Consider the following 12,229-nt stretch of genomic DNA (forward strand, 5'->3'; position numbering starts at 1 on the left):
TTGATCATCCATGTTGCAGCCTCTACACACACACACACTGCTGTTTGATCATCCATGTTGCAGCCTCTACACACACACACACACACTGCTGTTTGATCATCCATGTTGCAGCCTCTACACACACACACACACACACACTGCTATGTGAAAGGTTATACTGTAATTACCCATACATAAACAACTGAGTTGAATTACTAACATTTTGTCTTTGTTCCACACCATTTTTTTTCTCACTTATGCGACATGCCCACTCTCTCTCACGTAAACCTGTGAACACACAATCGCTCTCTTTTCTCCACCTCATTCTCACATACACACAAACACACATCCTACACACAAACTATCTCTCTGCACACAAATACAGACCCACTTTTCTCACTTCTACACCAATACAGACACGTCTCCAACTAACGCTGCAATCTCACCCCACTCTTTCTCTTTGTCTGTTCAGTTTTGGTTTCACAGAGAAAGGGTCTGGTAAGGGCAGCCACCAGGCCATCGGTGTCTATGGAAACGGCTTTAAGTCTGGCTCCATGCGTCTGGGTCGTGACGCTCTGATCTTCACTAAGAACGGAGGCTGTCTGACCGTCGGCATGCTGTCCCAGAGCTACCTACAGGCTATAAAGGCACAGGCTGTCATCGTCCCCATAGTGCCCTTCAACCAACAGACCAATATCCTTACACAGAGAGAGATAGGATGTTTGTCATGTAAATGTTTGTCATGCCAATAAAGCAATTGAATTTGAGAGAGAGGAAAACAGACAGAGAGGAAGACAGACAGAGAGGAAGACAGACAGAGAGGAAGACAGACAGAGAGGAAGACAGACAGAGAGGACGACAGACAGAGAGGACGACAGACAGAGAGGAAGACAGACAGAGAGGACGACAGACAGAGAGGACGACAGACAGAGAGGAAGACAGACAGAGAGGACGACAGACAGAGAGGACGACAAGAGTACATGCATGTGTGTGTTCGAAGGATTGATTGAAAAACTGTGTGTGTGTGTGCGTCCGTGTGCTTGCCTGTATGTGTATCCTGGTTGCTCTCCTTAACTATGTCTTACAGGTGCTGGTAGTGACTGAGGACTCTGAGGCCAGTCTGAATGCCATCCTGACCCACTCTCTGATCCACACTCAGAAGGAGCTGCTACAGCACTTTGAGTCCATCCTCTCGAAGAAGGGCACTAAGATCCTCATCTGGAACATACGCAGGTCAGGAAACACACCCACGTAATCGCTGTGAGATGGCTAGCTAGTTTGCGGTGCGATCTATTAGTGTTTCCATCGATGACGTCTCTCGCTCTGAGACCTCAAAATAGAAGTTCCCTTTGCTCTGCAAGGGCCGCTGCTTTTGCAGAGCGATAGGTAATGGATGCTTTGAGGGTGACTGTTGTCAATGTTTTCAAAGGGTCCCTGATTCGAGTCCAGGTTGGGGCAAGGAGAGGGCGGAAGCAAAACTGTTACACACAAACACATTCTGCTTATTTGTTAGTAATGACACAGTATTGGGTATCATCTCTGAAAGCAGAAAGGATCAGTGGCCAATTAATGATTCATTACAGGCAAGTGGGATATTTTATCATTCTTTGAAGAATGAGGCTGACACAAGTAATGAGTTCTACAATATCACGTACAGGAACAAAGATGGTAAGCCGGAGCTGGATTTCGAGACAGATGAGTTTGACATCCGGATGCCAGAGATCCACTCAGAGGAGACCAAGACTAGAGGCAGGAAGAAGAGCTTCCCTGGACCGCAGAGGACTGACCACACCATCCCAGAGATGGACTACTCCCTGAGAGTGAGTGATAAAAAAAGAGGAGTGATGATGTGTTACAATGAGAGTGAGTGTTGAGCGAGTGATGAGAGACATGTCAGGGTGGTTAAGAGAATGTTAATTGTAAACATTTCAGTCACCTTGGAACTCTATTCAACAACTGTATTCACCAGAGGATTGTGACCTTGAATGCAGCATAGCCAAACAGAGTGATAAAGGAAGGTGAGAAGGTCTGATGGTTTAGAATAGGATTCTGAACAGGAAGTCCAATCCTCTATAAAGTCTCATTCATTCACATTCTCTCACAGGCCTACCTCAGCATCTTGTACCTGAAGCCTCGGACTCAGATCATCCTGCGACAGAAGAAGGTTCAGACCAAGCTGGTCGCCAAGAGCCTGTCGCAGATTGAGAATGATGTTTATAAACCCCAATTCAATGTATCCTTCTGTAGAACTAGAATCTGTTGGTCCATTCATTTCTATCCAAAAACGATTATTGCGTTTATCAAAGTATTCTGTAAGTAATAGAACTTAACCTTAACATACCTTAACCTAACTTAACTTACATAGCGACGATGCAAAGTACTGTTGTCACTTGTACAGGCTTCAGTCTAGGCGTATGCCCAGAAAACTTAACCTTAACCATTTCTATCAGAAAGACAGAGTTAAGGTCACCTTTGGGTTCAACCGTAAGAACAAAGACCACTATGGCATCATGATGTACCACAAGAACCGCCTCATCAAGTCATATGAGAAGGTTGGCTACCAGATCAAGGTACATATTAATTAAAGACTGTAATGTTGAGTTTATCTGTCAACACCTGCGGCCACAAACAAGATATATGATATGAGAGATTGTGTGAGGTTTTGGTGTAATAGTTATACTGTAGACAATAATGTGCTCTCTTCTCTCTCTCTCTCCTTTTAAATCACTCCTCCTCCATCTCTATTCTCTATCACTCCTCCTCCATCTCCATCTCTCTTCCCACCTCTCCCTCTACTTCTCCTTTACCTCTATATCTCTCTCTTCTTCTTTTTTCCCCCTCTCCCTGTTTCAGTCGTCAGGTCAGAGGGCAGGGGTTGGGGTTATTGGAATCATTGAGTGCAACTTCCTGAAGCCGGCTCACAACAAGCAAGACTTTGAATACACCAAAGAGTACAGGTACAACACACACACAAATGAATCAGTATTATCATGAACCGGGTGAGCAGATTGACATGCTATTTATAGTTCAGGATGTGAACATCCTCTATATTTGTGTGGTTTGAAACAGACTGACCCTGTCGTCCCTGGGGCTGAAGCTCAACGACTACTGGAATGAGATGATGGAGAAAAAGGCGAGAGAACGAGAGTTCCTGGCAGCGGAGAAGAAGAATGAAGAGGAAGATGAGGAGGAGGAAGAGGAGGAGTGAGTTTTTATGTTTGTTTAGTTTGATTTATTTTGGATGATTGTTGCTACAGACTGTCAAATATTACCGTGACATCACAGTGCAAGTACAGGGCTAACATGGATGGCTTGTGGTTAAGAAAAAGGAAATGAAAAGTGTGTTTTGTTTAACTTGTGTGCCCACAACAAAATATGCCTGGTGTGTGTGTATGTGTGCGTGTGTTTGTACATGTGTGTAGGAGTCCAGTGTGGCTGCAGTGTGAGGACTGTCTGAGGTGGAGGCGTGTCCCAGAAGGCCACTACAGCTCCACCCCTGAACACTGGAGCTGCAGCCAGAACCCCAACACCATGCTCAGGTACCAGAGAGAGACAGAGAGAGAGGGCTCTATTTTAACAAACCCAACCTGGCGTTAGGGCTGGAAAATGTCAGTGCGCTGGTTTTTACATGACGCCTTAGCGCCGCCTTAACGCCAGACAAAAATAGAGCCCAGAGAGAGAAAGTAAGAGAGAGAGAGATAGCAAGTGTGCATGCATTCAAGCTTTCAGGAGTGTATTTGCATGTTAGGTTGTCTTTGTTCTCATCAACTGTACTTAATCAATCTGACCTGGGGTGTGTATTTCAGAACTTTCTCATCTGACCTGTGGTGTGTATTTCAGGAGTTCCTCATCTGACCTGTGGTGTGTATTTCAGGAGTTCCTCATCTGACCTGTGGTGTGTATTTCAGGAGCTGCTCTTTGCCAGAGGAAGCAGAGGAGAGTGAAGAAGAGTTAACGCCAAGCTACCAGAAGAAGACCTACAAGAAGTAAATATACCACCACCCACCCCTACTCTCTCCTCCACCCTACTCTCACTCCCTCTCTCCTCCACCCTACTCTCACCTCCATCCCACTCTTACTCCCTCTCTCCTCCACCCTACTCTCACCTCCACCCCACTCTCACTCCCTCTCTCCTCCACCCTACTCTCACTCCCTCTCTCCTCCACCCTACTCTTACTCCCTCTCTCCTCCACCCTACTCTCTCCTCCACCCTACTCTCACTCCCTCTCTCCTCCACCCTACTCTCACCTCCACCCCACTCTCACTCCCTCTCTCCTCCACCCTACTCTCACTCCCTCCTCCACCCTACTCTTACTCCCTCTCTCCTCCACCCTACTCTCACTCCCTCTCTCGTCCACCCTACTCTCACTCCCTCTCTCCTCCACCCCACTCTCACCCCTTCTCCTCCACCCTACTCTCTCTTCCACCCTACTCTCTCCACCCTACTCTCACCTCCACCCTACTCTCACCTCCACCCTACTCTCTCCTCTACCCTACTCTCACCTCCACCCTACTCTCTCCTCCACCCTACTCTCTCCTCCACTCTACTCTCACTCCCTCTCTCCTCCACCCTACTCTCTCCTCCACTCTACTCTCACTCCCTCTCTCCTCCACTCTACTCTCACTCCCTCTCTCCTCCACCCTACTCTCTCCTCCACTCTACTCTCACTCCCTCTCTCCTCCACCCTACTCTCTCCTCCACTCTACTCTCACTCCCTCTCTCCTCCACCCTACTCTCTCCTCCACTCTACTCTCACTCCCTCTCTCCTCCACCCTACTCTCTCCTCCACTCTACTCTCACTCCCTCTCACCTCCACCCTACTCTCTCCTCCACTCTACTCTCACTCCCTCTCTCCTCCACCCTACTCTCTCCTCCACTCTACTCTCTCCTCCACTCTACTCTCACTCCCTCTCACCTCCACCCTACACTGCTCTTCATGTACGCCAGATGCACAGCCAATTAATATATGTACTGGCACTTTGTTTGATGTGTGTGTGCATGGCTGTGTGTGTGTGGCTAGTGGCTACGCATGTGTGGGTGCGTGTGTGTATATGCAATGCCATGTATTTGCACTCTCTGTGTGCATGTGTCAGTTTGTGGTTTGCCGCCTGTGAGTTTTACATTGTTATTCTCAGTAAAAACCACAGTGTCAGAACAAACCTGACTTCCTCCTTCAGTTGAATATTTTCTTCATATTTATACTTTAGGCCTACTCTACTATGCTTATCTATACTGTACTGAGCCATGTATCTCGGTTGTTCCATTCACTGCTGTTTCCATTCTGTGTTTAAAAAGGGACCAAGGCCTGGTCAAAAAACGAGGCCGTCCACGGAAGCACCATGTACTCCCCCAAGGCCTGTCTGAGCCAGTCCTCCTCCGCCCCCTGCCCCGTGATGCCCCCCTCCCTCTGTCTGAGCCGGTCCTCCTCCGCCCCCTACCCCGTGATGCCCCCCTGCCCCTGACTGAACCGGTCCTCCTTCGCCCTCTACCCCCTGATGCCCCCTCCATCTGCTCACAGAGGAGACTGAGAAGAGCGAGCAGAATAAGCCAGTGGCTCCACTGGTGGCCACTTTAGAGGATGACGAGGACAACATGGCACAGTCCCAGTCTGGGTCAGAGACATGCGCACCCACACGCGCATGCAAACGCTCATACAGGTAACTGCCAAAATAAAGGAAACACCAACATATGTCTTAATAGGGCGTTGGACCTCCACGAGCCAGAACAGCTTCAATGCACCTCGTCATAGATTCTACAAGTGTCTGGAACTCTAGTGGAGGGATGCAACACCATTGTTCTATGAGAAATTACCATTATTTGATGTTTTGTTGGTGTTGGAAAACACTGTTTCTGGCACTGCTCCAGAATCTTCCAGAATTTGGGTTGAGATCTGGTGACTGAGACACACACACACACACCCTTTAAACTCTCCTCATGCTCCTAGCCATGATAGCCAAAAGTATGGGCAACTGGGCATTTTTATACACCCTACGCATGATGCTATTGCTTAATTAACTCAGGAACCACACCTGTGTGGAAGTATCTGCTTTCAATATATTTTGTATCCCTCATTTATGCAAGTGTTTCCTTTATTTTGGCAGTTACATGTACATATACACTCACGCTTACTCGAACACACACACAAATGCACATATAGATAGATACACACACAAACACACACTCAGTCTCTCTCTGTCTCAGCAGAAACAAGCGGAAGTCAATATGGCCGCCCAGGGACATGGAAAAGAGACCACAACCATGGGCGGGTCCACACCCATTCGCTGACGAGATCCAAGAGGTGCAACAACCTGGGAAAGACGGCAACGAACCACAGACACTGACTGGGCAGACAGAAAAGACCAAGGGGGAAAAGGCACCACTCGGGGCCACCAGAGGAGGCCTTTCCCAGCCCAGCTCCAGCCTTGCCTGGCCTCCCTCCCTCACTTCAGCCCAGACGGTGGTGGTGTCCCCCCTGAGTCGTCCGGAGGGCCCCTGGCCCCGGGCTCTGACCCTGGAGGGAGCTGGTTCAGAAAGGGGAGCCCTGGTCCAGAGACTGGCTGGACTGGAGAAGGAGGCTCAGAGGCTGAGGAGGATACTGGGTTCCAACGCACCCCCAGCAATGCAGGACACTGTGGTGATGACAGAGGCTGCCTCTGGGGATAAGGCATCTGGTGGGGCGGGGGCGGAGACAACGGTGGCCATGGTAACCAAACAGGACCCAAAGGAGGTCAGTAGGGTTAACTATGAATTTAGTAAAGGTCTGAATGTTTTTCAAGATTAGTGAAATCAAAAGACCTACTATCCCCATTAGGATACATGAAGAACATTATAAAATGGTTAGTTCCAAGCTTTCTTATTAGTTCAAAATGGTATTCTAGCTGTCAATTCTTCTGAATTTAAACTTTTATAGAGACATGTATCCCATTACCTCTTTTCTCACTACAGTGTGAGAGCTCAGCTTCCCCTGGCATACCAGGGCTGGTTGTGGAGGGCATCCAGCCCCAGAGAGAGCAGCCTGAGCTGGGCAGGCTGAGGAGGGAGAAGGCTGACCCCCAGAGCAGGCTGAGACAGACTGACAGCCCAGTGACCAGGGACCAGAGCTCCCGGTATGTTTACCCACGCAGAGACAGAAACACACCCACAGAAAGAAATACACACACCCTATAATCCATCGGTTCTTTAGATTTGCATTCTCTCTAACTTTCTGCTCTCTGTATTTCCCAGCATTGTGCAGGAGAACCTCCACAAAATCCGAGGGAACGTGGTGGCTCTGCTGTCAGCCATCCTGCCCCACCTGGACCTGCAGGGCATCAGCCTGGATACGCCAGACGTAGACAGCATCCTGCAGCAGATCATAGACGCCAACTCACTGTCTCCACTCTAGAACCCACTCTCAGTGCTCTAGAACCCGCTCTCAGCACTCTAGAACTCACTCTCACCACTAGTACTTATGCTCACCACTCTACTGTAGGTAACATATCGTTTATTTTTCCATACCAACCTGGAACCCCTATGTCCACAACACATTATCCACACACTGACTCACATTGTAATGGCTGACCCATCTTAATAGCCCGACTGACTATCACATTGTAAATACTTCATCCCCAATTGACCCTGCCTAAGTTCAGATGCGTTGTACTGTACTCGTTGAGTGTGAGATGTTGTAATACTGTACTCAGATCAGCTTGCTATGCTGTATGTTTTACCTTCACCATATGTAAAGGATCCACATAAGTAACCAGCAGTCTGCTTCATTTAATATCATGTGTTATTACTTGTCAATCAGAGACCCTGGCTTGTGTGAGAGAAGCTGAGAAGCCTATTACTGTTTGCTTTTCATCCTTGCTACTGTTTTTAATACGTTTGTTAATTATTTTGTCATTTTAATATATGAACATGTTCCTTGATAGTGTTAGGGCTGGACTTAAACAACCCTGTCATTACAATGTTTTATAGTTTTACCCTTCGTTTGCTTGCATATCTTTTTAAAGAAAATCAACCAGGTATCATGATTTTGTGATCTTTTGTCTGACTTGAGTTTAACAGGCACCATTTTTGTTCTAAACACCCTACCCCTCGTCTTGTCTGAAGCATGTTGTTATCTGTGTTTGAGTTCAACCAATGAGAAATAGCTAACAAAAGTTTATACAATTCGGCAGTAGACAATATTGACCACAGGGAGGCAGAGTGGCCATCATAATTTTTCCTATATTTTACTGTGAGCAGCACTGAAACGGACACGTCGAACTTCACTATTTCCAACTCACTACAAGCACTACACATACACTCACTCCCCCTGTCTCTCACATTCATACACACTGTCTTTCTCTCTCTCCCCCCCTGTGACTATCTCTAGTTTTGAACGTTCCCTTTAAATACCCTCCCTAACGGGAAATAACGGTAGTAAGCTGCCTGCTACCGTCCGGTCAGGCTATCCGATTTCTCTACGGTCAGTGAATTTACGTGCAGTCGGACAGGTGCTCGTGCTTTGCGATGAGAACGCTGTTGATATCACTCCTCTGGGTCCTCGGTGGGGTGGAGGAGACCGTGGCCGTACCTGCCGTAGGCCGACATGCCACGAGAGAGTTCTACATCGCCGCGGTTGAGATTGGTTGGGACTATCTTTACTGGGGCAGCGCTGACTCGTCGGAACAAAGGTGAAGTTCTATCAAGTCATTACCTAATATCTACCCCTTATTTGTTTGTTTTTTGCTTTGAAGACTAGGTTTTTTAAGTCTGTCGGTTTAAACGTCAATATTGTAGTAGACTATTCTATTCAATTAAACGTTGAAGATGTATATAACCTTGGAGGATATTTGATTTGTTTTCATGTTTAAATCATTGCATTATACATTTTGTTTTAAATGTAAATATCCATGTTGATCATGAACTTCTAGGAGGAGGACCAAGGATTCCCCTCAGAAATACATAAAAGCTGTTTATAGAGAATACACTGATTCCACATATTCAGTCCCCAAACCTACATCAACATGGGCAGGTATGTGTACTCATTTTATGTATTAATTATGAATTACTTTAATTAGGTATATCTTTGAAATAAAATATATGCTACCACACACAGTGGTGTAAAGTACTTAAGTAAAACTACTTTAAAGTACTACTTAAGTAGTTTATAGGGTATCTGTACTTTACTATTTATATTTTTGCCAACTTTTATGTTTACTTCACTACATTCTTAAAGGAATTATGTACTTTTTACTCCATACATTTTGATGGGAAAATGGTCCAATTCACACACTTATCAAGAGAACATCCCTGGTCATCCCTACTGCCTCTGATCTGGCGGACTCACAAAACACAAATGCTTTGTTTGTAAATTATGTCTGAGTGTTGGAGAGTGCCCCTTGCTATCCGTCAATAAAAATAACAACAATTAAATGGTGCCGTCTGGTTTTGCTTAATAAAAGGAATTTGAAATGGTTTATACTTTTACTTTTGATACTTAAGTATATTTTAGCAATTCCATTTACTTTTGATCCCCAGGCCAGTGACAGGGTATATTTAAAACCAAACACTTTTCTTTAGACTTTAGCTTACTCAAGTAATATTTTACTTTTACTACTGGACAGTCTGAGGGTTGTAATGTCTTTAGTCATTTTACAATCTGAGGTAATGTCTTTATGTTTCTTTACTTTTACTCTACCTACTAGCTATGACAGTCTGAGGTAATGATGTTTTATATCTTACTTTACTACTGGAAACAGTCTGAGGGTAATGTCTTTATGTCTACCTACTAGCTTACTACACTGGAAACAGTCTGAGGGTAATGTCTTTATGTCTACCTACTAGCTTACTACTTACTGGACAGTCTGAGGGTAATGTCTTTATGTCTTTATATCTACCTACACTTACTACTGGAAACAGTCTGACTTTATGTCTACCTACTAGCTTACTACTGGAAACAGTCTGAGGGTAATGTCTTTATGTCTACCTACTAGCTTACTACTTACTGAAACAATCTGAGGGTAATGTCTTTATGTCTAACAGCTTACTACTGTCTGCTTTATGTCTACCTACTAGCTTGGAAACAGTCTGTAATGTCTTTATGTTTACCTAGGGTCAGTCTGAGGGTAATGTCTTTATCCATGCCAGTCAGGCCAGTGACAGGGTCTCAGGTGGTGCACTTTAAATGTCTTTATGTCTACCTACAAACTTACTACTGGCAGTCTGAGGGTAATGTCTTTATGTTTACAGCCCTGGACAGTCTGAGGGTAATGTCATGTCCCTGTAACTTACTACTGGGTCTGAGGTAATGTCTTTATGTTTACCTACTAGCTTACTACTTACTGGAAACAGTCTGAGGGTAATGTCTTTATGTCTTTATATCTACCTACTAGCTTACTACTGGAAACAGTCTGAGGGTAATGTCTTTATGTCTACCTACTAGCTTACTACTTACTGGAAACAGTCTGAGGGTAATGTCTTTATGTCTACCTACTAGCTTACTACTTACTGGAAACAGTCTGAGGGTAATGTCTTTATGTCTTTATATCTACCTACTAGCTTACTACTGGAAACAGTCTGAGGGTAATGTCTTTATGTCTACCTACTAGCTTACTACTGGAAACAGTCTGAGGGTAATGTCTTTATGTCTACCTACTAGCTTACTACTGGAAACAGTCTGAGGGTAATGTCTTTATGTCTACCTACTAGCTTACTACTGGAAACAGTCTGAGGGTAATGTCTTTATGTCTACCTACTAGCTTACTACTGGAAACAGTCTGAGGGTAATGTCTTTATGTTTACCTACTAGCTTACTACTGGAAACAGTCTGAGGGTAATGTCTTTATGTCTACCTACTAGCTTACTACTGGAAACAGTCTGAGGGTAATGTCTTTATGTTTACCTACTAGCTTACTACTGGAAACAGTCTGAGGGTAATGTCTTTATGTCTACCTACTAGCTTACTACTGGAAACAGTCTGAGGGTAATGTCTTTATGTCTTTATGTCTACCTACTAGCTTACTACTGGAAACAGTCTCAGGGTAATGTCTTTGTCTACCTACTAGCGTACTACTGGAAACAGTCTGAGGGTAATGTCTTTATGTCTACCTACAAACTTACTACTGGAAACAGTCTGAGGGTAATGTCTTTATGTTTACCTACTAGCTTACTACTGGAAACAGTCTGAGGGTAATGTCTTTATGTCTACCTACTAACTTACTACTGGAAACAGTCTGAGGGTAATGTCTTTATGTTTACCTACTAGCTTACTACTGTGCGTGAGCGAGACAGCATGATGGTGTGTGTGTGTGTGTGTGTGTGTGTGTGTGTGTGTGTGTGTGTGTGTGTGTGTGTGTGTGTGTGTCAAATCTAATTTTATTTGCCACACACTGCTACTAATACAACAGGCTTACTTACAAGCCCTTACCCCACAACACAGTTTTAAGAAAATACAGAAAAAAGTAAGAGAGAAAAGTAACAAATAATTATAAAATAATAATAAAAGAGCAGCAGTAAATAACAATAGCGGGGCTCCATACAGGGGGTACCGTGACAGAATCAATGAGCGGGGGTACCGGTGTCGTGGTAATTGAGGTAATATGTACATGTAAGTAGAGTTATTAAAGTGACTATGCATAGATAATAACAGAGAGTAGCAGCAGCGTAGAAGGAGGGGAGGCAATGCAAATCGTCTGGGTAGCCATTTGATTAGATGTTCAGGAGTCTTATGGCTTGGGGGTAGACGCTGTTTAAAAGCCTCTTGGACCAAGACTTGGTTATCCGGCACCGCTTGCCGTGAGGTAGCAGAGAGAACAGTCTATGACTAGGGTGGCTGGAGTATTTAACTATTTTTAGAGGTCCTGGATGGCAGGAAGCTTGGCCCCAGTTATGTACTGGGCCGTACGCTCTACCCTCTGTAGTGCCTTGCGGTCGGAGGCAGAGCAGTTTCCATTCCAGGCAGTGACGGAACCAGTCAGGATGCTCTCGATGGTGCAGCTGTAGAACCTTTTAAGGATCTGAGGACCCATGCCAAATTTCTTCAGTCACCTGAAGGGTGTCTTGGTGTGTTTGGACCATGTTAGTTTGTTGGTGATGTGGACATCTAGGAACTTGAAGCTCTCAACCTGCTCCACTACAGCCCGTCGATGAGAATGGGGGCGTGCTCGGTCCTCCTTTTCCTGTAGTCCACAATCATCTCCTTGTCTTGATCACTTTGAGGGAGAGGTTGTTGTCCTTGTACCACACGGCCAAGTCTTTGACCTCCTTCCTATAGGCTGTCTC

General features: G+C 45.3%; 3 protein-coding genes across 6 annotated transcripts in view; all 3 read left to right on the plus strand.

Moving 5' to 3' along the window:
• LOC118363240 (MORC family CW-type zinc finger protein 3-like) overlaps positions 1 to 5,637 on the plus strand; it is a 12,154-nt gene extending 6,517 nt beyond the window's left edge. The window contains exons 4-13 of the mRNA XM_052487974.1: positions 452 to 672; positions 1,065 to 1,212; positions 1,637 to 1,799; positions 2,084 to 2,212; positions 2,430 to 2,549; positions 2,833 to 2,936; positions 3,049 to 3,183; positions 3,402 to 3,518; positions 3,888 to 3,965; positions 5,276 to 5,637. Of these exons, the coding sequence (XP_052343934.1) occupies positions 452 to 672; positions 1,065 to 1,212; positions 1,637 to 1,799; positions 2,084 to 2,212; positions 2,430 to 2,549; positions 2,833 to 2,936; positions 3,049 to 3,183; positions 3,402 to 3,518; positions 3,888 to 3,965; positions 5,276 to 5,555 (1,495 nt within the window). The 3' untranslated portion in view covers positions 5,556 to 5,637. The remainder of the gene's footprint in view (positions 1 to 451; positions 673 to 1,064; positions 1,213 to 1,636; positions 1,800 to 2,083; positions 2,213 to 2,429; positions 2,550 to 2,832; positions 2,937 to 3,048; positions 3,184 to 3,401; positions 3,519 to 3,887; positions 3,966 to 5,275) is intronic.
• On the plus strand, positions 5,444 to 7,987 carry LOC118363241 (uncharacterized). 4 transcript variants are annotated; one of them, XM_052487977.1, is made up of 4 exons: positions 5,444 to 5,592; positions 6,185 to 6,707; positions 6,926 to 7,086; positions 7,205 to 7,987. In XM_052487977.1, exons 1-4 carry the CDS (start codon positions 5,573 to 5,575, stop codon positions 7,362 to 7,364), a joined length of 864 nt encoding a protein of 287 aa, XP_052343937.1. In that variant the 5' UTR covers positions 5,444 to 5,572; the 3' UTR covers positions 7,365 to 7,987. The 4 variants fall into 4 exon arrangements, with proteins under 4 accessions (XP_052343937.1, XP_035599808.1, XP_052343936.1 ...); XM_035743915.2 differs by having other exon boundaries at positions 5,446 to 5,592; positions 6,182 to 6,707; XM_052487976.1 differs by having other exon boundaries at positions 5,494 to 5,637.
• Positions 7,988 to 10,188: 2,201 nt separating this feature from the next.
• Positions 10,189 to 12,229, plus strand: part of LOC118363929 (coagulation factor VIII-like) — a 34,381-nt gene continuing 32,340 nt past the window's right edge. Inside the window, 2 exon segments of the mRNA XM_052486996.1 lie at positions 10,189 to 10,215; positions 10,446 to 10,473. Of these exon segments, the coding sequence (XP_052342956.1) occupies positions 10,189 to 10,215; positions 10,446 to 10,473 (55 nt within the window).

The sequence above is a fragment of the Oncorhynchus keta genome, chromosome 30 (genome assembly GCF_023373465.1).
Source record: "Oncorhynchus keta strain PuntledgeMale-10-30-2019 chromosome 30, Oket_V2, whole genome shotgun sequence".
NCBI classification, from domain to species: domain Eukaryota; kingdom Metazoa; phylum Chordata; class Actinopteri; order Salmoniformes; family Salmonidae; genus Oncorhynchus; species Oncorhynchus keta.